Consider the following 25,257-nt stretch of genomic DNA (forward strand, 5'->3'; position numbering starts at 1 on the left):
AAATATTTATTTTCAAGTGAGTATTAAAGATATACATAGGTACATACACACTTATTTAAATGGACTTGAACAAAATTAGTTATGTTGTAGGAGATACACAGTAGAACAAAATGAACTAGTTTAAGCTATTTAGAGTGATCTACATGAATGTCTGGAATCTGGCCTTGAACTTACACTAAGCTTACTATTTCTGCTTCTTTTATTTTCTCTAAAGATCAGTATTATTTTTCAAGGACTCTTGGAGTGCAGAGATTGGTATATTCTGCTCTAAGAAGTCCTAGTCCAGATGTTCTGAATGAGTCCTCGTCACATGGAGGGAAGGGCAGACTTTCAAAGAGAAGGACTTAGATCAGGAACATTCCAACATTAGCTCTCTGACAGTTATTGCAGGAGCACCAGCAGTTTCCACTGGAAACACAGTGGTCAGCACATCTTTCTAACACCAGTTCCCTGTCAGACACCCCTAGGTAATCTATCGCGACGGTTCCTGCATGACAGCCTAACCTGCTGTGTGGGGTTAAGCTTTCCCGTGAACACCAAATCGGCCAAAATTTGGCAATAATCCTGAATTTGCCGTTGCCGAGAACAAAGCCTGATAAAGCATGCGGTGGGTTGAAAAGGGCTTTTGAGTTATATAGTAATATAAATTATTCTACCAACAACTCAGTGAATGAATGAGGCTGAGTCTGCCCCTGTTTCACAGAGCAGATGCCAGGTCACCTCAGCAACATATGTAGTTTAACAGTCACCCGACTATATGTGGGCAAAACACACCAGTGCTTGACATCATTTTGGACTGACACAGAGGCCCAGAGAGTGATGGTATGCCTAGGCACCAGCCACAGAGCTGGCATCAGCTCTGCACAGGCACAGGCCCCCTCTGAGGCCTGCAGCCTCTTCTCCTCCATGAGTATACCTTGACTTGGGGATCAAAAGCTTGAGATGTTAAATTAAAAACTGAGATATTTATGGAGAGAAATACGACCACCACATCCAGATTTGTACTTAAAAAAAAAAAACAAAAACGCAGCAGCAGAGCTCATCTGGAAATCAACAAATAAGATACTGGACAGATTTTTCTTTTTATGACATTGGATTTTTAATTTAAAAGCATTATGCTTTAGAAACATGAGTTTGAGAGACATCTTCAGTGCTAAATGTTGATAAAGGGTGGGTCAACCTGCCCTTCCTTCAGTATTCTTGGGCAGCCCTATTAGGCCATTGGGATGCAGGTCCCATCACTGTGGCCTAGTGGAGTGGAACTTTTGAATTAAAGACAACTTGAAAAATCTGAGTATGCCTTGATACTTCTCTGTTACTCACCTCTTTAGGTCATCCTCGATTTTTCAACCAGCTCTCCACAGGATTGGATATCATTGGTTTAGCTGGCGAGTGGCTGACATCAACTGCCAATACCAATATGTAAGTCCCACATATTATTTTCATATAAGCAACCATTCTGTCTGAGTATGGGTTATTGGGGTAAAAGTCCAATTCCAATGGTTCTATGAAAATTTTATTACATTTACCTTAGTCGTCTTTTCTCTTAAAATCTTTTAGGTTTATCACAGTTCTGAATTAATGGTGGATGGTTGATAAACTATATTTTAATTGAATAGTGCAGTTTAATAAGAACATGGTCATAAGTAATAACCCTAACTTTTAAAGTTTAGTGTGAAACTTCACGTTAAAAGACTTAGCATTTCTTAATGAGATGTTTAAAGAAGCCATGTTTTGGGGTATGATCTTGGTCCATTTTTCCACCCAAGCATATTGCTCCTTATCATTTAGGTCATATTTTCTTCAAAATTAAAGGGGACTGTAAAGCCAGCCACAAACCAATTTGATCAGCCTATGCTCAACTAAAAATTCTAAAACAATTCATGTAGTGACAGTCCTTTGAAAGGAATTACGTATTCATTTGAAAGGAATTATATATTGCTTTGAAAGGAATTATATGTTCCTTTCAAAATAATTGATTGTTTTTCTGAATGTGAAATTTTTTTCATATTTATTTGAGTAGGCAAAGCCAAAGTCTTCCAAAGTCTTTGTTTGTTTCTAAGTTCTTGTAAATTTATTTGAAACTGACTCTAAAATCCTGGTGGGTAAGAGGGAGGTGTGTGTAAGTAATATTTGGGTACTCTTCTGGTAATCACCCCACAGTTTATTCTATATACGCATGCCCTCTCTGGAGACAAGGACAGATTACAGGTTGATGGAAAGTCATCATAACCTACTGAGTACTGCCTTTTCTTTAACTTTATGATAATGTTTACCACTCTCTGTATATCCAGACAATGGTACCACATTCTATGAAAGTATCCAGAGGGAAATAATATGGTTATTGCAGTAATTTTTAAGTGACTTTATAAAAGTTATATGGATTTTAGTCACTAGAAATATTTGGAAAATAACTATCTACTTTTTAAGTTCGTGGTAAAGTAGGCTTGTTGTGGTAAAGTAGGGAGTTGGTGATGGACAGGGAGGCCTGGCATGCTGCGATTCATGGGGTCGCAAAGAGTCGGACACGACTGAGCGACTGAACTGAACTGAAAGTAGGCTTGAAAAATAAATTTAGCTTAAAGAGTGGTATTATTTAAAAAGAGAAATTTCATTTGACATCAAGATAGAATGTAAGTTATTAAAGTTCTAGGTATTCTATTTTTCTTAAATAAACTACTACCAGTCACAAAGCCTGAAAGGTCATTTTAAACTTATATTGATTTGCGTGTATTCCAAAGCTGTTTAATGCTGTGACTCAAAATACTTAACTACATTCAGAAAATGTTCTATTAATTAAGGATTCCTTCTTTGTTTATTAACTTAAAACAATAACAGAATTTAAAAAGCAAATGTGATAACCAAGGCCATTAGTGCTAAAAGGCATGAAAGATTAAATTGATTGAAAAGCAAAATGGTTTTCCTGCTCCCTGCTTGTAAATCAAAGTTAACTTCATGGATTGTCCATGTTGGATCACTGAGGCTCTGAAGAACTGGGAGGAATTCGGGTCAAAGATACAATCACCTGTATGATCTCCTCAACAAAACCTCCTCTTCCAGTCTTTATAATCTTTGTGGTTTGCGAGATAAAAAAATATATCAGCAAACATAGACAGCATAATATATTAATTATAACTTGAAAAAGATGCTAATGCTTAATTGAACATCTCACACTAAGGAATTATTTTAATTAGAAAGTTTAGCTTTTTAAAAGAAACTTAAGTATTTAGAAAATAAATGAGAAAAATAGAGTAAAAGGTATATACACATTAAGGCCCAAGGACCCTTAATTATATATAGGCACTGAATTCACTGAATGTCTTTAAATGTGTATTCTGTAGGCCTCTTGGCTGTGATCTCCTGATATATATATATATATATATATATATATATATATATATATATATATACATACCTCAATCTCAAGGTAAATAAAAGAAATTCACCCTGTTGAACCATTTAGGACCACATATTCTCCTAAAAGGCTTTCCTTTAACCAAGGAGATCTCACAAATTCTCCTCTTTTTTTGGTATGTGTTCATAAAATCAAAGTCTGTTACTCTTCCCTTAGCTCAGCCATGAAATGCTAAAATATTGTCCAGCCATCTGAGGTCAAGGCCAGTCCAACTGAATGGCACATAGTAATTGCAGCTGTACTGAACAGTGGATATTTATAAAATATGATCCGATTCCAACAGATCGATCGCAAAGGTTATTTACAATTGTGAAATAGTTTCTGTCAGTTCTCAAGACAAGGCATTGTCTGAAGAAGTAATAACTATTATCTAGAAATTGTTCTAAGCCAGTTCCCCTGGAAGATCATGAAATGTGGCAGGACTGTCAGGAGCTTATGCAGAAATTTGCTCCCTTGTGACAGTACCTTCTCCAATTGGGAACAGTGTTCAAAATAAGTTTAGAAAAGAATGGCAAAAAGGTCTTTTCTGGCTGAGTAGGATTTAATTAGTGATATACTCATTTTTTGATCTGTAATATTCATTGAGTTTGGGTGGCACTGGTAATGCAGAATAATAACTACAGTCTTCAGTCTAGTCTCTTTAAAAGAACTATCCAATGTTTCCATCCAAGTGACAAAGTATAAGACACCTGATGGTTAGAATAGAAGGAACATTCATGTTTATGCTTTCACACCTGCCTGTGCATTCAGCTTGGAGATACATTCTTCCAAGCAAAGGACTCTGAAGATTCAAAGAAAACATCACCAGTGTGTAGTTGGCCACAGCATATACAGCTCTTTTCTTCCAAAACATGGCCACTGATCACAACTGTGTGGGTTGAGCAGTGCCCAGGTATAAACAACAACCTGCTTTCAAGGACTTGATGACAATACGTAATCCCAGTGGCAAGATCTATCACAGCCCTTTGTTATGAGGTTATCATTTCAAGTATCTAGCACTTTATTTTCATAAAAATTACACAGAAGGAATTTTCTTTATGGGTTATCCATCACTTTATACTAGTAGGCAGGTTGTTACAAAGGAGGCTGTAGTGCATAGTTCTCGTTCGTCATAGAAAAGCAGCTCTGATGTAAAGGACTTGGAATTCAGGCTGGCAAACACCCTAAATATGAGATCTTGGAACAATTTACTGAATTTCTCTGAACCTCAGTTTCTTCTTCAGAAAAAAAAAAAATGAAGAATTACATCCATCTTACAGAGTAGTTCTGAAGACTAACCAGGATACCAGGGTTAAGTGCCCAGTGCATACAAGGTACAATGCACACACCCAGGAAAGGCAGCCACCCCGCAAGTCACTGTTCCGCATCTGCAACCCCTCCTCCCTTCAACCTTCCAGCTCTTTTGTTCCTGTCTCCCATCATCTCTGGACATCAGAGGAGCTCACTAAGTTCCCCCTCAGGTGTGTTATCTTTTAAGGTAACCACTCTATCCAAAAGGAGGATAAAATCTAAGAGGAGTGTCAAGTTAGTAAGTCAACATAAAAAATTATTTCTTCCTCTCATTAAAATAGTTCCTGTTTTAGCAGTCACCAAGACGCAGGGTCCATGTGCCTTTCTGATCCATATTGAGGCATGTGGCTCTCATCTTCAATATCCGCATCTTCATGGTGCAAGCTAGCTAGTGGAGTTCTAGCCATCACTTTCATGTTCTAGATCTCAGAAAGGAGTGCAGGCAGAGGAAGGAAGGACAAAGGAAGGAAAGAAAAGAGGGAGGAAGGGCAAAAGGGGAGCACACTCTTTCCTTCCAAGAACCTTCTCAGAAGCTCCATATGACATTTCTCATAGCATCTCTTTAGCCAGAACTTAATCCCATGGTCACACCTAGAGAAGATAGAAAATAGTCTTTGATCTGAATGAATTGCAACCCCAAATAAAATTGAGTGAAGTAAAGGAAATTTTTATATTGGTTAGCAACTGGCAGATTCTGCCACCAGAGAAAATCAGCTTAACAATCAGTTTGCCTTGGTTCAGAGTTAAATCCACTGGGAAGGTGAGTTGAACTACTAAAATAGGCTGACTCACTCCCCTACTCAGAATATAGAAATCCTCCTTTAGTGTCACTCCCTGAATGTCAAAATCATACTGTTTTTAAATCCTTACTTTGAATCCTGTGTCCTGTGTTCTTATGCTTCAACCTAGAGCTTTTGGCAGGTTTAGCTTCTTATCCTCTGATTCTGAAATATCATCCTGTACTGTGCCTTTGGCACCTAACCAGCTTCTTCTGAATCCATATTTGACCTTTGATCTCTTGACTTTATCCACTTTCATCTGTCATTTACGGAAGGGGTACCAAACCTGGAGTCCTGGCTGCAAGAGAAGAGTCTCTTCCAAGAGTATACACAATGATGTGCGTATCCTCGTTGCCTTCCTGGAGAGAGGGACTATAGCTTTCCTGGAAGTCCTAAGGATATCCATGATCTCAGTTAAGAACCACTGCTCTAGGGTGCGCTTCATAGTCTTCTCTGAGGCTTTGGGTGCAAGCAGACTCCCAGTTGTAAACATGGCCCGGATGAGAAAGCAAGTTCAGAGGGAGTGTCAGGAATGGGGACGCCATGTCAGCCCATGTGACGGGCCTGGCTGAGGATCAACAACCATGGGGCAAAATACCAGCTTCCAGGAGAGGATGTCAGGACTAAGGTCATGAATCAGAGTAAGTTTCAGTGTTAGCTGTGGGGTTAAACTAGTCCTTCAGACCCAGGCAAGGACTGTCAAATAGGATGCAGCTAAGGCAAAGATGCTGGATTCATCCTAGTAAACTTCTTCCTCAAGACTGGGAATGGTGTCTTGTGACAACTTTGTCTCCTCGGTATATAAAAAGCCACTTGGCAGAGAATAGTCATTCATTAACTATTTATTGAACAGAACTAAGGCTTTTGGAATCATGAACCTGGCATAAATAAGGAACCTGAGGTTGATAAGATCAGATGGTCTCATGATCAGACTCTCTAGATTCTTCCTTCTGATCCTGAGAGTAATGGTCATATTCCTGGTAAGACTAGTTCATGCAAATCTGGGGCCTAAATTGATTCAAATCATGAAGTGGACCAACCCTCTGGCCTTCCACACCATCCTTTCTCCCTTCCCCGTGTGGTTCCTGCACTGACTTGATTCTGGTCCAGCTTTCATCCAGTCCTTGACAAGGTTCTGATATTATGGTATATGATTCCATTGATTCCTTGCCTTACCCTAGAGAGCTTTCTCATTTGGTACTCTGAGACTCCAGCACACAGCCGGCCACCAGTACCTCTTTACCATGCATACATTTTTGCCAACAATCGGTGGCACTGTTTATAATGCATTTGTTCAAGAACGGATAGAACCACATCATGAGTTTGCCCCTTGGTACACTCAGCAGCACAGGCTAAACCAGGAATCCTTCTCTTCTTCTTCCTTTATCAGGCCATCAGACATGAGGGAGTGTTGGTTGCTACGGTGATGGGGCTCAGAGCAGAACCAAAGCATGATTGTGACCTCCAGAGGTGATGGTAACTGAACACATGATTTCCAAGGGTCTTCCTCCTAAATTTCAAGGGTCCTCCCAAGGAAAACAGACATATTCTTTTTGAAAACAGAATTCTTCCACCAAGAGATATACCCTGAGGATCCTGCAAGATCTTTTTGTCCTCTTTTTACCACCATGTGATTAATTGGATTGTTTAATTTTTCTCCATGTTTAAAACTTAGTATCTTCACCTGTGTCTTTGTACAACCATTATTATCTCATTCTTGCAAACAGCTTTTCTAAATCATTAAGCTAGCAAAAATTCCCTTAGTCCTCAGCATTGGCATTCAGCCTGAATATCCTAACCAGGGATAAAATCTCCCCTTATCATATGGCTGAGTCAATCTAGGAATCTCTCTTCAGTGAGCATGGTCTGAGCCCAGCCCACAAACTCCAATGCTTAAGAAGGCCAAGCAAAAAGAAGAAAGACAAAAAGCCTCACAGTAAATATCTTTTTGTTTTCTGGCTTAATTTTCTATAGACTGACCTTCTTTGATTTCTTTTAAACCCAAAGCCTTGGTACCATGATCTTGTTTCAATGACTGCTCACTACACCGTGCTTGTGTTTGAATTGCTTTGAGAAGAGCATGGCTTTCTACTTTTAAATAAGAAGTCAAAGCTAACCTACCAGTATATCTGATGCCCTCAGTCAGCTGTGTGCCAGTTGACATTCTTCTTGGTTTTTTTGTAATTGGTCATTAGAAATCATCACTTATAATTATTCTTGACAGGTATCGACTTCAGAGAGTTATAGAAACCTAACTGTCCTTAGGGATCATCAGTAAAAAACTATGTAGATAATTATATTGAGATCTTTAAAATATGGTCAATATTTCCAATTATCTTCATGGTTAGCTTTCAGATGTTTACATTGTTCTTAAAAGATAAACTTTGGTTCTGGGTTTTATAGTTTCTACAACTGTGAAATTGGCAGTCTCTTTTTTAAAAATGTTGCAAACATTTTATATAGAACTTAGAATATTTTTTTCAATTAGCATTTTCATCATCCTGTACTCTTAGAAGTGAAAGGAACCCAGAAAAGTCATTTTATTTCCTTCTATTTCTCTGGGTGGACCACACCTAAGACATTCCTTTCAGATGAGAGTCTATTTTGTTGCTGAAGAATCACAGAGCAGGTATCTCCACCACCTCTCTCAATAACCCAGGCTGGTTTCTGATATTCTGTGATTAGTGACTCAATACCCTTCTAGGAAATGAATTGTTAGTGATTTTGAACATCTTTTTTTTTTCAAACCCAAGTGCAAAACTAAACCAGTGATCTGTGTTCTCCAAATAAGCGATCTGACTTCTTTCTTTCTTTTTTTTTTTTTTTTTTAACCACCTTTCCAGGTTTACATATGAAATTGCACCAGTGTTTGTCCTCATGGAGCAAATAACACTTAAGAAGATGAGAGAGATAGTTGGATGGTCAAGTAAAGATGGTGATGGGATATTTTCTCCTGGTAGGTTTCTGTTCTCTTTTCCAGACTCTCCTCAAGGTTTGCAGTATGGATCCTTAGATCTTTGAGAACACTAAACACAAAGTGAGTTTGTAGGAGAACAATGACCTGAAAAATATGATTTTTCAATAGTTCTGCCTTCTTTGTCAGAGCAAAGGCTAGCAAGAATGCTACATTCTTTGTGTTCTAACCAACCAAAGACTGTTCTAAACCTGTACAAACTGACAAAGGCTGTGTCTAAACCATGCTAAACAACTCTGGTCTGATGACAGCAGTTTGATTAAGCTGGGGATTAGGGAATCAAGATTATCAGTGGATTGATCCATTTTGGCCAAAATAGTATATTTGCTTTAAATCTGTAGTTCAGTGTAGATACAATCAGAATCTTTGAAACAAGGACAAACAATCTTATAAGTGAGAGGGAGTTTGGAGTGGTGTCAGAGACAGCGTGATCGTATATGCTGTGCTTGTGCTTAGTCGGTCAGTCGTGTCCGACTGTTTGCGACCCTATGGACTGTAGCCTGCCAGGCTCCTCTGTCCATGGAATTTTCCAGACAAGAATACTGGAGTGGATTGCCATTCCCTTCTCCAGGGGAATCTTCCTGACTCAGGAACTGAACCTGGGTCTCCTGCATTGCAGGCAGATTCTCTACCATCTGAGCCACTATGAGGGAAAGAAAAGAAATAAAAATTGCAATTGTCCAGGCAATTCATCCACAGAATTTGCCGTTTAACAATAGGTAACTAATGCAAACATGACTCATTTTCATTGTCCAGACATACCTGGTGACCTCAGTTCTCCTTACATCTTGACTTAAGTAAATATGAGTTTGGTCTTATTTTAATACACTTGGAGTTCTCCTAAATGACTCAATAACTCAGTTGGGCTGTTCTTTCAGGACCGTATCCAGGCAGTGTCACTGTTTGCTTCCATAGGCTCTGTTACTCTCTCTTTCTCTGTCTTTCTGGCTCAGAGAAAAGATTCATCTTTGTCCAGTAAATAGACTGAGCAGAATGTAGGAGCAGAAAGGTTGTAACTCACCTATCTCTGCAGCCACTGCTGCTGCCACCTCTTACATTGCTGTCTAGGCTTCAGGTGGGACGGGCACCAGAGTACCTGAATCATCTCCAGCCAAATTGCCTTCACGGCTTTGTTAATGAGTGTGATTATTTGTATTTCCAGGCAAAGGGACCAGAGGGAAACTCTGGCAATAGGGAAGCCAGCGAAACCTATCAGGATATTTTCCTTCCCCTTTCTGACCTCCCTACTCTCTTAAGATACCACATCATCCTTTGTTGCTAAAAACAGTAACGAGGGCGTCCCAACAGCTCCTACTGTGTCTTCTTGACGATAGGGGGAGCCATATCCAACATGTACAGCATCATGGCTGCTCGCTTCAAGTACTTCCCAGAAGTTAAGACCAAGGGTATGGCGGCTGTGCCCAAGCTTGTCCTCTTCACCTCAGAACACGTGAGTTGGGTGCATTTGCTCATGGACTGTGGTGTTTTCCAAGGAACTCTCACATCTAATGTCCAGCTTCTGTTTGTTGCAGAGTCACTATTCCATAAAGAAAGCTGGGGCTGCCCTTGGCTTTGGAACCGACAATGTGATTTTGATAAAGTGCAATGAAAGGTAGGCAGGGGAGAGTGAATATTAGCTTCTTGATGTATTAAATGTGCTCATCTGTTAAATTTGTTTTATTGTGCTTAAGAACTGACTCAGTACAGTGTGCCAAGCTGCTAATGGTCTGTTGAAAATATCCGATTAAATTACTTTTTGCTGCTGCTGAAGTTTTTTTCCATGTGCAATCTCATTGATTCTTCACTTTAATTTCTCTCCTTTTATTATAATTACAGGGGGAAGATAATTCCAGCTGATTTAGAGACAAAAATTCTTGAAGCCAAGCAAAAGGTGTGTACTCTATGTATCTAAATTCTGGTGAATACAGATTTTTTAAAATAATCTTCTTTCTGCCTCCAACAATAAAAGTCATTGATGATATGAGATAATAATTTTATTGTATTTCTAAAATTCTTTTCTCAGATGTTTGCTTATTTTTAGCTTGTGTGATGACTTGGCTTTAAAGCTGTGTCTACAAAGTATAATTTTTTATTTTGAAAAATGAAAAATTCAGTCATTAATCCACTGGTTCTATATTCATTGTGCAAATGGTTAGTTTGATGTATTTCAATAAATCCATTATCCAAGTCTCACAAAGATACGGCCTAACTGAGATTTTTTTCACTTGGTACTTGTTAGGTGTAATCTCATTTTAACAAATATTATTTAAGATTAGGATTCTATTTAGCAAATTGCTTCCATGCTCTGGCAGATGGCCCATGATACTTGGTGAATTCAGCTTCAATAAGTTCTATTAAACAGAAAAATTGCACAGAACAGATATATCACAAGGCACTGCCAGGCAGCTGTCAGGCCATTTACCAACTCTTAGTTGTTTTGGTTACATTCTTGTACCTGTTTCTCTAACTGTGGTTGTTTGTCTGGGTCTCAGCAGAGGCATTCAGAGAAGGTGATGGCACCCCACTCCGGTACTCTTGCCTGGAAAATCCCATGGAGGGAGGAGCCTGGTAGGCTGCAGTCCATGGGGTCGCAAAGAGTCGGACAGACTGAGCGACTTCACTTTCACTTTTCACTTTCATGCATTGGAGAAGGAAATGGCAACCCACTCCACTGTTCTTGCCTGGAGAATCCCAGGGACAGGGGAGCCTGCTGGGCTGCCATCTATGGGGTTGCACAGAGTCGGACACGACTGAAGCGACTTAGCAGCCGCAGCAGAGGAAATAGAAATGTCGCGAGGACTGAGCAAAGGGAGAGAAGGCTCTCCTAGGATTCATAGACTTTGCCAAGCCTGTCTGAGCTCTATTACTCTGCTTTCTCATTTATTCTTGTTCACACCAAAATTTTACTGTTTCTGTCCTTAGGGAAATAGTGCATAGATCTGTTTTCAATAACCAAACAATGCTTCCATATTATTATTACATCAGTACACTTAGAACAGCACAGGTTCTAAAAGGTAGTATTGTCCAGATGGCATTCAGATACCCGCCATCACTCCAGACACTTATTACTTTTTCTTGCTTTATTGTTTGCCATAGAACATGTCACTCTTAAACATACTGTTTGTTTTTCTTATTTAAATTTGTTGATTGTCAGTCACTCACCATTAGAGTGCAGACTCCACGAAGACAGAAGGCTTTGTCTTTTGTGCTCACTGCTGTGTTCCCAACATCCTCAACAGGGCCTGGCACATGAGTGTCACTAAAAATATTGGTTGAATAAATGAAGGAATGAGTGAATGCACCAGCGGAGAGTAGTCCCACATATAGTGTCAGATACACCCCAGCTTAGCTGATCTCTGTTGGAGATGAATGCTACTGCAGTTCGTTGTGTGGAAAGGAGGGAGGTTAGAAAGACTAACCAGCCTGTCCTTCTTATAGGGTTACATCCCTCTGTACGTCAATGCAACTGCTGGCACCACTGTTTATGGCGCTTTTGATCCAATACAGGAGATTGCAGATATATGTGAGAAATACAACCTTTGGCTGCATGTCGATGTAAGTGCTGTAACTCAGAGTGGCCTGGGCGCTTCGAGGGGTGGAAGCAGCTCTGCGTTATGATTTTCCTCCAGCCTCTCCCATAGCCTCTCTCCCCACCACATTTCTTTTGTCCCCAGCAGGCTGTTCATGACAGGTGTACACCCAGGCCTGTCTGTGCCCTGGGGCTTATTCAGTCCTTCCTGGCCAGTTGCTCTCTTCTATGGTTCAACCTACAAGTTCAACTCTATCACTGTCCCAGAAAGCTTCTGAACAAACGGCTATAGAGTAAAATACAACTGATTTCAAAGGGGGGGAAAAAAAGTAAGATACAATGTGTAGAAACTGGCCATTTATCTGAATATGGACACCCAGGTATCTGCCTTCGGTCCAACCATCTGTGACACTTTTCTTAAAAAGGAAGGAAGGGATGAAAAGAAAAGACAGGCATATCTGGCACATGGAGGAAAAATAAGGCTGTAGATGGAAGGTGTTATCAATTAAGAGATTTTGTTCCATTTCCTAGGAACATAAGAGGTACATTTTCACATGTGTGACTGGGTGTGTTTTTTTCTCTTTCTCTCTCCATTCTCTCATGGGTTTAACTTCTCACACGTGGACAATGGGATTACCTGCCCTGATACTGGACAAGTGATTACAAAGTCTGTTCTTATGTCATATGGTGTCCCAAGCTATTTGATCAACGTGCACCAGGGAACCTGCAAAAATGTCCTGCTCTTGAAGGAGCAGTTGCGGAAAATCCAAGCCCACCAGGGCTGCTGCCTTCAGAGGTTTTCAGAAGCCCTTAGAGTTCTCCTCTGGGTAGACTCAGATGGCAACCTCTAGTCCTGTGTGTTCCTGCTCCCAGAGCCCCCCCCCCCAGGAGGTCATCTCAAGTGTCCCTGGCTTTCTAGAGCCCTTTAGGCCCTGGGTCTCAGCTCCACAGGCTCAGCCCCATTTATCTGTATTACTTGCGCAGCGACCCTGACATTAACCTAGAGGAACTTTTGAAGAAGATGTGATAAATGATGAATAATTACAACTGCCCTTGGTGGAACAATCTGTGTGGGTTCTGTTTGTCAGAGGAGCTCATGATTTTCACCATTTACATTCTCGTCATGTTTTGCTAAAGGTGTGGTGTGACTGGGCTCAGACTCATCAGTGTTGCTCAGGGTCCCTTTCCCTCTCTTTCCTCTGTCCTCACAGGCTGCCTGGGGCGGCGGGCTGCTCATGTCCCAGAAGCACCGTCATAAACTCAGTGGCATCGAGAGGTAAGGGCTGAGCACAGGGCCTCCTCCATCCAGGCCATGCAACACATGGTATGCTGAGTCCACTGATGTGTCTGCACTGATCCCCAACATCTTATTCAATTTAAGCTCACTTTTGTTCAGCAGGCACTTATTGAGCACTTACTGTGTGCCAGGCACTGGGGAAAGAAAAATGATAGATTTCCTAGTCAACTGAGTTTTCGCCTCAATGAGCTCACAGTTTAGTAAAAGAGAAAGACAAACAGTTACCACACCCTGTGATAAGCTCAACAATAGATTGATTGGAAGGTGCCTGAGCAGGAGAGAAGAGAGACTTACCAGGGTCGGCATTTGGAGGCTAAATGAAAGTTCGTCAAGGGCACATGAAGGGGTGCTGATTTAGTTCATTCTTTCTCACTAAGCTTTCATTTCCCACTAAACTGAGGAAAGGGCAGGACACTCAGCATGCCTTACTTACTTAGTTTCTTGTTTACCATTCACATTCAGTGGGTGTTCTAAGCCAAATATGATTTTGACCTAACTCCTAAATATTGATCTGAAATGAACTCACATAGATTCATTGATTCATTCAGCAACTATTTACCGAGCACCTGACATGAACCAGGTACCTGTCTTCAGCCCAACCACCAGGCACTCTTCTAAAAATGTGTACCTGGCACATTAAAAAAATAATAATAAGGCAATATATGGAAGGTGGTATCAACGAAAAGATTTCCCCTCCCAAATCTTACTGTCCAGTGGACTAGATGTTCATAAACAAAGAGATGTTTCATCTGCCAAGGTGTGCTATTTTAGACAGGATAGTCAGAGGCCCTTCTAGGGTGGTAGCGTTTCAGCAGATGCTAGGATAAACGGAGGTAGAAAGACAGATACAAGGAAGAATGTTCCGGGTGGTGGGAAGGGCAAATGCAAAGGCCCTGAAGAAGGATGTTCATGGCAAGTTGGAGGAAGGACCGCTATGGAGGCCACTGTGGCTGGAGCAGTGAGAGAGCAGCAAGAGCAGATGAGGGTGGAGGGTGGGCCGGCAGCAGACGTGGGGGAGGCGCTCCAGGGGGCCAAGTGTTCTGAACCTCTCCTGTGCCTGTCCCCCTGCCTTTCAGCTTGGAGAGGCCAATATCTGAGTGAGTGGGTGAAGCATAACTTGCTGAAGCATAGTTATATGGGCCTTAACTTGGAGGACAAGATCTTATATGTAGATGGACCAGTCCAACTGTACTTTAAATTTCTCAGGCAATTTCCATTTTCCATCTGTGAGTCAAGGGGAAACTTGAAACATTTTGCACTAGACTTTTTCTTTTCTAACATTTTAAAGCGCACATGTCTTCTGAAAGAAACTGAATCTACATCATATGTTACTACTTTCCACTTGTAGCGCCAAAGAATGATTTTCTTCAGTCCTTTAGGACATTCAAAAAATTTTTCAGATATTTTGTTGAGATCTGCGTATGATTGTTTAATGGTTCAGTGCATGATAACTGTGAGAAAATGGATTAAATTCAATACCTTGTAAAATATGGCTTGACAGTGATGCTTTTTAATGAGATAACATTGAGTCAACTTACAACTTTTCATGAATCTCTTTCATAAAGATTTTCTTTATTCATGTGGTGGAAGGTACTTTAAGCCTTTCTTCTCTTTGAACAACAGTATAGACTCTTTAGTCAAGTATACACTAAATTGTTTTCCCTCTGTTGGACCAAAGCAAGATGAAGAGGTTAAAAATTCACAGCAGGAATTTAGCTCCAGGGAGAGCAGAGGCAGTATAATTCCAAGCCAATTGCTATGTCTGGGGAAAACATTCTTCACAGGTATTAAAGCACAGAACCCAGCTGTGGGCTAGGCCATTGGGAAGGAGTTACCCAAGTTTTAATCATCATACATTACACTTGTTTGTTTCTATAATGTCCTAGCTAGTGCGCTCCTTAACCATTTAATAGTGTCTGACGGAGTGATGCAGTTGCTAGGAGACAGTGCTTGTTAAACTACCATTGCAGACTAAACAGGCAAGATTATGTTTATTTAGCATTTAAACAATGCTACTAACTAGTCAAAGTCTAGAACTGCCCAACTGACCCTTGCTTTTGTGTGTCAGTCTTCATACTACCTTATAAGCAAGTAGGTCAGCATCACCAGTCCTTTTTATAAGAAAAGGAAGGCAGAAGGAACCTGAGTCTGTTGCCTAGAGGGAGGCAGTCTAGTAGAGAGGTTATGAACAGTAGATTGACAGTTAGACTCCCTGAATTTGAATCTTGACTCCAACACTTCCCAGCTGTGTGACTTTGGGTGATGTATTGAACCCTCTTGTGCCTCACTTTCCATCTAAAATAGAGGTAACAGTAGTCTCTATATGATAGGGTTGTTGTAAGAATTAAGTATTTCAGGCATGATTATTAGCATTATGTTTACTAACTCAGTTTACTAACTTTATTCAATTCCTGAGGTAGATATTATTCTCCCCACTTTACAGTCAGGAAAACTGAGGCACAAAGGAGTTGTGTAACTCCCAAACCAGCAAATGTCAGAGCCAGGTTTCAGACTTGGCTTCAAAGCTTGAGTTCATAACCATGACACCGCACTGATAAAATGCCTGTAACGCTCTTGGAATACTAGGAAACGTAATAAATGCTCTTCATAAATGTTAGCTAGTATTAATAGCAGTTTTTTAGAAGAGGCAATCTGCTACTTAGTACTCTGAGACTGCCCACAAAGTATTTATTTACCACTTATTGATCAGTTTAGGGGGCTTCCCTTGTGGCTCAGCTGGTAAAGAATCTGCCTGCAATGCAGGAGACCTGGGTTTGATCGCTAGGTTGGGAAGATCCTCCTGGAGAAGGGAAAGGTCACTCCAGTATTAGGTCAGTTTAGGGGACTAGGCATTGAAAACGTGCATTGACTTGAGTTGTGGGGGGTGATGGTTTCCTCAAGCGGACAGTTGCCGCTTGTTGACCCCTGCACCTTCTCCTCAGAGTATCATATGCTTCTTTCAGGGCCAACTCTGTCACCTGGAACCCTCACAAGATGATGGGTGTGCTGCTGCAGTGCTCTGCCATTCTTGTAAAAGAAAAGGTCTGTCCTTCCCCTAGAGATGAGCTAGTGGCCTGCACACCTTTTAGAGGGCATGAGAAGGGGAAAGCTTGGAGGTCTTCTTACAGTACTTGTTGAGGAGCTCACGAGGCTGACAGCCTGGCTAGGCCTGCCACAGCTGTTGTTTCCCTCCTGTGTCTGTTAGACTTCAGCTAACCCAGCACCTTCCCTTGGCTCTTGCTCTGCACTATTCCTTCTTGCTTGTTCAGTGCTCAAGGCCCTGCCAGTGGAGGAAACTACAAGGGCATTATTTCATTCCATATTCCTTCTCTCAAAAGCGAGAGTGACTGGCTGAGCTGCCACCTCTCACCTTAGGATGAAAAGAGGTGGTGGGAACATACTTCAGGTTCTGAGCGTGAGTCTGTGGCCCCAAGAGCTGAAACAAATTACTCAGAACCACAACTACAAATGTCAACTCAGGGCAACAAGGAATGTTAGCCAAAAAGCTGTGAGTTAGTAGCCTACTCTCTTCTTTAAGAATCTGATCATGGAACCCTGCCCTGGAGAGCTTTGTTTCTTTGCACACTGAAGCATTCACAAAAGCCTGTCTCTGTCCTGTGGCAGCCACAAATGCAGGTGCTCCTTACTCCACTCCTAAGCAGAGTGCCTGTCAACTTCATAGATGACCTGGGAATGGACTGGAACACCTTTTAGGGGGCACTTTGGGGAGGAAGATTCTTCTACACATGAGACTGTCCCACCCTCTATAGGAAGTTTATATCCCCAGTTCCTGCCAACTGAATGCCATAGCGCTTCCCAGTCTGTGAAATAACCCAAAATAGTCATACACATTTCCAAATGCCCCTTAGAGGGACAATAGGGTGGGCCCTCATGGTTGGCATCTGAGACAAAAGATAATTTTCCAAGTAAAGTGACAGAGGAGAAGGGGCAAAGGTTCTTCCAAGGGTGGTTTTAGAGGACGTCAGGACAAGTGAAGTCCTCATGAGATACTAGAAGAAAGGTTGCATGTGACCCCAAGTCCAGCATGCCTTGTTTCCAAGCCATCCGCACTTCTGTCCAGAGAGTGCAGATTTCCATGTGTTGATTTCCATGGCAGGGTATCCTCCAAGGATGCAACCAGATGTGTGCGGGATACCTCTTCCAGCCAGACAAGCAGTATGATGTCTCCTATGACACTGGGGACAAGGCCATTCAGTGCGGCCGCCACGTAGACATCTTCAAGTTCTGGCTGATGTGGAAAGCAAAGGTATGAAGAGTGGCCTTCAGGAAATAGAGCAGAAGTGTAATTTGCACAGGCTGGCTGGCAAAAGAGAGGCAAAGCTGTATCACAGATAATTCATTATGTGTGTAATCAATATCTAGATGATTAACTATTTTCTTTGCTTGTGAATGAAATAACTTTATCCCTTATGTCAAATTCTCTCTCTTTCCATTCAGTCTCAATTTGAATTAGCATGACATTTTCTTTAACTTTCTCTTTTAAGCACTAAAAATTTTGCCAAGGGCTTCCACGTCAGTTCTTAGGGATACTGAAATTATTTAGTGCAGATGTCGAGAAAGAGATAAAGATAAAATTACTGCATTTTTCTGTGCAGAATCCTGAGTTCTTTTATGAGGTCTTGAATTATGGGATGTATATATCAGTTTTAAGTTCTATGTAAATAATGGCCTCTTTCATACCCTTTTCTAGAAAATGCATACTTGATTCTAAGAAATCCTAAACCAAGGCATGCTGTGTCTGTATTCATCAGTCTTTTAAAGCTGCTTTTCTATGTCTAGAAGAAAAAAAGCAAGCTATTTGGAATTTTCCTCAAATTTTGGATGAGGAAAAGGAGTACTATATGACTATTTGTTTCAAAAGTATTTTTATGCAGTCAAGTAAAGGCAATTTTGATTTCACAGCTTTAGATCACCACCATCATTTTTCTTTATCTATTGTAAATTAATTTTAATAAGTTTCAAGATTAGGTCTGCTAATACCAAAACAACAAGGTTTTCCAGCCAAACATCTAGTCAAATGTTCTTCTGTAGGAAGAATTTGATGGATTATTAGTGTTTTTCCTTGCTAAGTCATTTTGTCTTAATATAGAAATAGTCTTATTTCTACCACAGAGTAATCACAGGTATTTTAAGCATATAAATAGCCATGAATTGTAGGAAAAGAAAGAGCCCTATGATTCAGAAATATAATAACCACATGGCCTGTCTCAGTAATTTGTGCCTTCGTTCTGCCTCACAATAACCCCTTGAAGCATCTGCCGGAAGTTTGGCTCACAGTGAATTGGTTACCAAGGTGGGATCCTGGTGTGGGCTTCATTCTCAAGAGGAAGGCAGACTGGCCCAGGCACGTGCTCAGCGATGACTGCTGCTCTGCCAGTGTTGGACTTGGCCCAGGTGCATTAGCAACCCGCAAGCCTTGTGCATCTGCTCTCCTTGTTGACGCCGACCCACTCAGCACCCCCCGCGCTGCTGTCACTAGTCAGCCGCGCTGGCTTTGGAAACTCATGCTCAGTCAGTTTGCCAATACTTGGAGCTACTGCCGTCTCAGGGCATGCCCTAAGACCAGTGCGTCCCCTTCTGCCTGCCTGCCTACCACCACAAAGGGGTAATATGATGTTATGTGGAGGGTAGCCTGCCTGGGAGTGAGGGGGATGTGTTTGGTCAGGACTTCCGTCTGGGGAAGGTAGGTTCCAAAGTACTATTTCTCCAACTCTCTGAAGAACCAGTTGGGGTTTTCTTTAATCTATCATAGACCAATACAATAAAGATGAATTGCTAGAAAAATGAAATAGAAAGCCATAAGAAATATAAACACCAATTTAAAAAATGAGATTCAGCAGACATAAAATTACTCTGTCAAATGGCCATAGAAGTTTCTTATTGCTTAATCTCAGTTTCTCAACTCATCTCATCATGGACTGGTTACGGTATGTGTCCGTAGACAACAGTTTGGGTGGCAGTAGCCTAAAGCAAACCAAAAATGGGCTTCAGGCTCAGGCTGTGAATTACCAGCAAGAATCTAAAAGCCCTGTTGAGGATAACTTCCCAGAGACTAGAATGCCTTCAAAAGAGATTTGGCACATATTATCACATACAGAGCTGTGAGAAAGCCATACACGTTCAATGAGATGGTTCTTGCTAACCATCTCCAAGAATACTCTTCTGTATATTTCTGATAGATAAAGACAGCAAAGCCCTCTCAATGCCATCACAGGGAAATGCAACTTCTCACCAACAAATATGACTTTCTTTCTTTCTTTTTAAAAAAAAAAAAAAAACAGGGTACAGTGGGCTTTGAAAATCAGATCAACAAATGCTTGGAACTGGCTGAATACCTCTATGCCAAGATTAAAAACAGAGAAGAATTTGAGATGGTTTTTGATGGTGAGGTAAGCTGTCTGGACTAGATATATTTAATATCTGTTGAGGGAAGTTTATTGAGGGAAGCTTCTGGAGCTGTAGTGTCCCAGAAGCTGGGACAGAAGCTGTAGTGTCCCAGAAGCTGCTTCTGAATTTTCATCTATGTACTCCTCGTTTACTTCCCTCTGTGTTCACAAATGTTTCTTCCAGTAGCATTGGGACAACTTTTCCCCTTCGCCTCTTCCAGAAAGGTGTAGTTCTCAGCCAGCCCTCCATAGACCAGAGGTCTTTCCTTGGCAGGTCTGAATCCTGTATCATTCCCGTATCATTCTTGGAACTTATTGTGGTGTTGTACCTGCATGAGAAAGTGTTCTTCAGTTCCAAGAAGCTCATGGATGGGTATACCAATCCCATACCCTTGTCTCCCAAGACTGGTCCTAAAATGAAGTTGCACTTTACATAGATTCATTATGAGGAGAGAAAGATAAAATTGTCTCTGCCCTGAGTTCAGATCCACACTGCGCACAGTAAGGTGCTTGTTATTCTGGTGTTGGCTGAGTGCCTGCTGTGTGTCTTGACCCAGACTGGGAGCTTGGTGGTAGAGTAGTGACCAAAACAGGTACCATCTCTCCCCTATTGGAGCTCACAGCTGAATAAAGAAAGCTGGAATAGGAGCCAGTGCTGAACAAAAGGAGTTACACTCATAATCCAGTGTAATAAAACACTGCCTGCATTCAACTCAGTCTATTTATCAGCCTCCTAAACTACTAGTAACACTCTGGAGAGTCGCCAAATGAACAAGAAAGAGCCCTAAGCAGTTCAAATCCATCATACAGTGCTCCTGCGTTTCACCTCTGGTGCCTCACGCTCATCATTTACACTATTTTAAGTGTTCCACTAGCAGGTTAAGATGAATGTGATGTTTCCAACCCATGAAAGGTAGGCGCAGTGATGGCAGACAGCAACTAGGAAGGAAACTGAAAAACTACTGCAAGAATACAGAAGGACTCAAAAAGCATGAGAGTCCTTCGAGAAGGATCACTGAACGATTCAGTACATCTCAATAAGCCCTGTCTTAAAGTTTAGAACCAGTATCAATGTTCATTACGATAATCCTGAGTTATCAGGAGAAGGTTTAGTATTGATAGAATAAAGTCAAAACATTCAGTACCGAAAAAATTAACAATGCTTTGATCATCTTCTATATAGGAGGCACTACAAAATGGCAAGATGGATAATACCCTTTATTGAAATGACCCAAATGTAGTTTTTTTTTTTAACATTTCAGTGTTCAAAGGTGGGTAACTTTAATCATCTAGAAAATTGGTTATGGGAAATAGCTCTCTTCCCAGATATGATGGGATAAACCTGGCTTTGTTCTCCCAAGTATAGAAGTAACATGAAGCCTTTTTGAGGGATGGGGTGGGGAGTTAGAACAGCTTTCTCTCAAGTTCTGTTAATTTTCTGATTTGTTTTTTGCATGCTTGTTTGTGAAAATCGCTGCAGCCTGAGCATACGAACGTCTGTTTCTGGTATATTCCACAAAGCCTCAGGGGTGTTCCGGATAGCCCTGAACGACGGGAAAAGCTACACAGGGTATGGAATCTCTCCTAGTCTCTTCTAACCCTCTGCAGTTTCTCTGGCTGGTCAGAACATCCTTACTCTAGGGATCTGTCTGAACAGGAAGAAATGAAAGCTAAAGGTTTGGGGTGATGCAGAGACATCCTGTTATATTCTCCTGGGGTCTGAATTGTCCCCACTGTGGTTCAGATGCAGCGGGAATTTCTAGGGAATGCATTCCTGCATTAGGTGGGTGTTTGTCATCAGGGGGGTCATGCGCTGTACAGTTGAATAGTATACATATTCCTTGGAACGTCCGTACCAAACCATGTCTGTTAAAATATCTTTTACTAAGTTTGAGTCAACTCTAATGCGGATTCATTTTAGTTACTGGTTTCTATATCTAGTTTATATGTTACTTATAGTTGTTTTTATTTAACTTATATAATAGTCACTCATCTAATCATTCAACAGATATTTGGTGAGCAGAGTTCATGTGCCAGACAGTATCCCAGGTGCTGGATTGTATGGAAGTCTTAATTTGTATTGTTGCCCATGTGAATTTTTCATTTTTGTTTTTGACTTTATTATCATTGTCCTGTGTCTGACTTTCGAAATTCAGTTGCACAATACTTTCTATAGGAATGTATGATTGGGTAGACTTAAATAGTCATTAGTGGCCATCATCAAAAAAACCTACAAATAATAAGTGCTGGACAAATAATAAGGGTGTGGACAAAAGGGAATCTTCCTAAACTGTTTGTGGAAATGTAAATTGGTGCAGCCACTATGGAGAACAGTATGGAAGTTAGCTATAAAAAGAATGAAATAATGCCATTTGCAGCCGCATGGATGAACCTAGAGATTATCATAATAAGTGAGGAAAGTCAAACAGAGAAAGACAAATATCCCATGATATCACTTATATGTGGAATCTAAAAAATTATATAAATGAAATTATTTACAAAATAGAAGCAGACTCACAAACATAAAAAACAAACTTATGGTTACCAAAGAGGAAAGAGGGGAGGCAGGAAGGACAAATGAGGAGTTTAGGATTAGCAGATACACACTACTATATATAAAATAATCACAAGATCCGACTGTATAGTACAGGGAGCTATATTCAATATTGTGTAATGATCTATAATGAAAAAGAGTCTGAAAAATAATATATATGTGTGTATAACTGAATCACTTTTCTGTCCACCTGAAACTATCACAGTATTATAAATCAACTGTTTATGTCAATTTAAAAATTAGTCATTAGATATTAGCCACTGAAGAAACTTGGGTATAAAATACTTCTTTGCCTTTGTGTCAGTGTAAATACATAATGAAAAGCAGATTGCTCTTTTTTTCCACCTAAGAAATGGGTTGTATTATGAAAAACAGCATGGTGTTAGTATCGATCTTGAGTTTTGTCTTGTTTTCCCTTACAAGGTGGCCCCGAAAATCAAAGCCCTGATGATGGAATCTGGCACAACCATGGTTGGCTACCAGCCTCAGGGGGACAAGGCCAACTTCTTCCGGATGGTCATCTCCAACCCAGCCGCTACCCAATCTGATATTGACTTCCTGATTGAGGAGATAGAGAGGCTGGGCCAGGATCTGTAACTGCCACCCACAGTACATCAGTTTCTGGGACTTCCCTTTCCCCTCCGCACTCTAGAACAAACCTCTATATGTTGCTGAAACACATAGGCCATTTCATTGAGGGAACACATAATATCTTGAAGAATACTGTTAAAACCTTCCTAAAGCTTATTAGAGTTAGCCGGAAATAATGTTCTTTTTCAAAAGTTGCACATTAGGAACACAGTATATATGTACAGTTATATATACCTCTCTCTATAAATACACGTCTGTATAGTGAGTGTGGTACTAGATCACAGCATGTCTCCCGCTCCTTCTTCCTCAGTTACTGAGGGGCCAAACATGCCGCAAACCAGCTTGCCCAGCCACCCCAGAAAAGATGTTTTTTCAAAATGCTGTGTGTTGGGGACCAAGGAAAATGCTGTTGGCAGGCATTGACCTCACTGTCAGTATTTCTCCCATCTGAAGTCATGATGGATGAGAAAAAGTGCCACTGGGTGGCAAGAGTCCCGCCCTCCCTATTAGGATCCTGTTAGGGGAAAGCAGTAGCAGAGTCATTGTTTCAGGTGCCCTATTGCTGTATATTTAGAGTTTAATTTGTGTAGGTTGTGCATATTTCTGTTGTTTGTCCTTAGGAGGGGGAGGGGAAGAATATATGTAATGATCTCAATGACTGTTTGTAGGTAAATGAAATATTTGCTTATTTATACTCAGAGATTTACCATGTTAAAGAGGTGTCTTGTATTTTCTTCCCATTTGTAATGTATCTTATTTATATATTAATGCAGTAAGTTCTGAAAATTGTTTATGGTATTTTCGTGCACTTGTGAGCCAAAGAGAAAAGACTGAAATTAGTAAGACTTGTATTATATTAGAGTGCCCTTAAAATAATGATTTAAGCATAACTTTACCATCTATAAAAGAATTCTGATACTGTACATAACATCCTATATATGGAAATCCCGTGACTTACATAGCGTCTGCTCTATTACCCTGTCTGGCTGTATGTTGGGTGTTCTCTATGCTTTTCTAGTAACTGTTGGATAATAACTAGGTCTTCTGTAATTTTGTAGTAGTTCATGACCAATCTCTGTGACTCCCTTAGCACAAACCTAAGGCAATGTTTCCGAAGACTTTCTGAAGATCTCAAACTGACCAGGCTCACAACTGTTTTTGAAGAAAGGAAATTCACACTGTGCATTTTAGAGTATGCAAGAAGACTATAAATAAATAAAAATATTCTCTGTGGAGAATTTGAACAAAATTTTCTTTCAGTATGTGTTTCATGCAGAAAAGAGAGGTTTCCAGTTATGATTGCTGGGATCACCATAGCCCATTCATGCTCACCAGCTGACTTCAGGTGATGCTCAATACCTTTATTAGGTTGGGACTCAATCCACAGTCTTAAGATTCCCAAGCCCCATATCTAAAAATCACTGGGATTCTAATTAAATAAAATTTGCAGTTCACACTTGGAAAAAAAAATCATTCCTATTTTTCATTTTCCTATCTGTATCTTGGAGTTCCAGTCATCCATTCAACAAATTTTTGTTTTTCTGTTACAGGCACTGTTCTAGAACTAGGATAGCAGAGTGTGCATGGCTGAAAAATTTTGCTTCTCATGGGCATCTTCCACCACTTGGTATCTACAGTATCTGAAAACCTCTAAGAGCATATAATTGTACCTTCCAGCTGCTTATGCTTGTACAGTGGGCCCAGTTCACCTCCTCAAGAAATATATTTTGGTGCTGAGTCATTATGAAATAGAGACCATTCTCTATGAATATTCTGTTAAGCCAGGATAATACCATCTCACTCATTTGGAATACAAGGAATTCCCTATTTGGCACTTGTAGGGATTAAATGAGTCATTTTTAATAGCATATCAATTGCACAAGTCACCATTGTATTAAACAAACTAGACTCCATAGGAAAGTGATCTTAAAGTCACTTTTTTCCTCTAACTGTTCCTTCAGATCCCTTGTGAAGGAGGGGTTGATCGTTTCCATGCCTTTATTTGAATTCAGGCTAATCCCATAGCTTTCCTGGCCTCTCGGGCACAGAACAGCCTCATTTTAGAAACTGAATGTCCAACTCTGTGTAGTAAGCAGGACCTCAAATTTGTATCCAGTATAGAGTTCCTCGCCTTGATCCTGCTGGTACTGTTTCAGGCTGAAATCCATTGCTGTAGGGGGTGGGGGGGTGGGGGGCGGTGTGTGTCCAGGGTGGCAAGGCTGATGGTCGAGATACAGTCAACTTCTTTTTTTTTTTTTTTACTCTTTTCAGCTACTGTATTTTCCCATCTACAGTCAGATCTAGGGAGAGAAGGGGTCAGAGTAACAAAGGCACAGTTTTAGATAACTGTTAAATTGTCAGTTGGCCTCCGGGCTCCTGGTCTATGAGATTTTTTTTCTCATGGGATAATATTTTGAGAAG

At 40.6% G+C, this 25,257-nt stretch overlaps 1 protein-coding gene across 2 annotated transcripts in view; it reads left to right on the forward strand.

The window, feature by feature from the left end:
* Positions 1-24,085, forward strand: part of GAD1 (glutamate decarboxylase 1) — a 39,166-nt gene extending 15,081 nt beyond the window's left edge. The window contains exons 6-17 of one of the 2 annotated variants that reach the window (XM_018064478.1): positions 1,332-1,422; positions 8,328-8,440; positions 9,793-9,908; positions 9,991-10,070; positions 10,295-10,349; positions 11,897-12,013; positions 13,199-13,263; positions 16,248-16,326; positions 17,402-17,551; positions 19,587-19,694; positions 21,172-21,261; positions 22,669-24,085. In XM_018064478.1, coding sequence (XP_017919967.1) covers positions 1,332-1,422; positions 8,328-8,440; positions 9,793-9,908; positions 9,991-10,070; positions 10,295-10,349; positions 11,897-12,013; positions 13,199-13,263; positions 16,248-16,326; positions 17,402-17,551; positions 19,587-19,694; positions 21,172-21,261; positions 22,669-22,842 — 1,238 coding nt within the window. In that variant the 3' untranslated portion in view covers positions 22,843-24,085. The remainder of the gene's footprint in view (positions 1-1,331; positions 1,423-8,327; positions 8,441-9,792; positions 9,909-9,990; positions 10,071-10,294; positions 10,350-11,896; positions 12,014-13,198; positions 13,264-16,247; positions 16,327-17,401; positions 17,552-19,586; positions 19,695-21,171; positions 21,262-22,668) is intronic. The other variant, XM_018064489.1, reaches the window with a different exon arrangement.

Source organism: Capra hircus, chromosome 2 (assembly GCF_001704415.2).
Source record: "Capra hircus breed San Clemente chromosome 2, ASM170441v1, whole genome shotgun sequence".
Lineage (NCBI taxonomy): Eukaryota > Metazoa > Chordata > Mammalia > Artiodactyla > Bovidae > Capra > Capra hircus.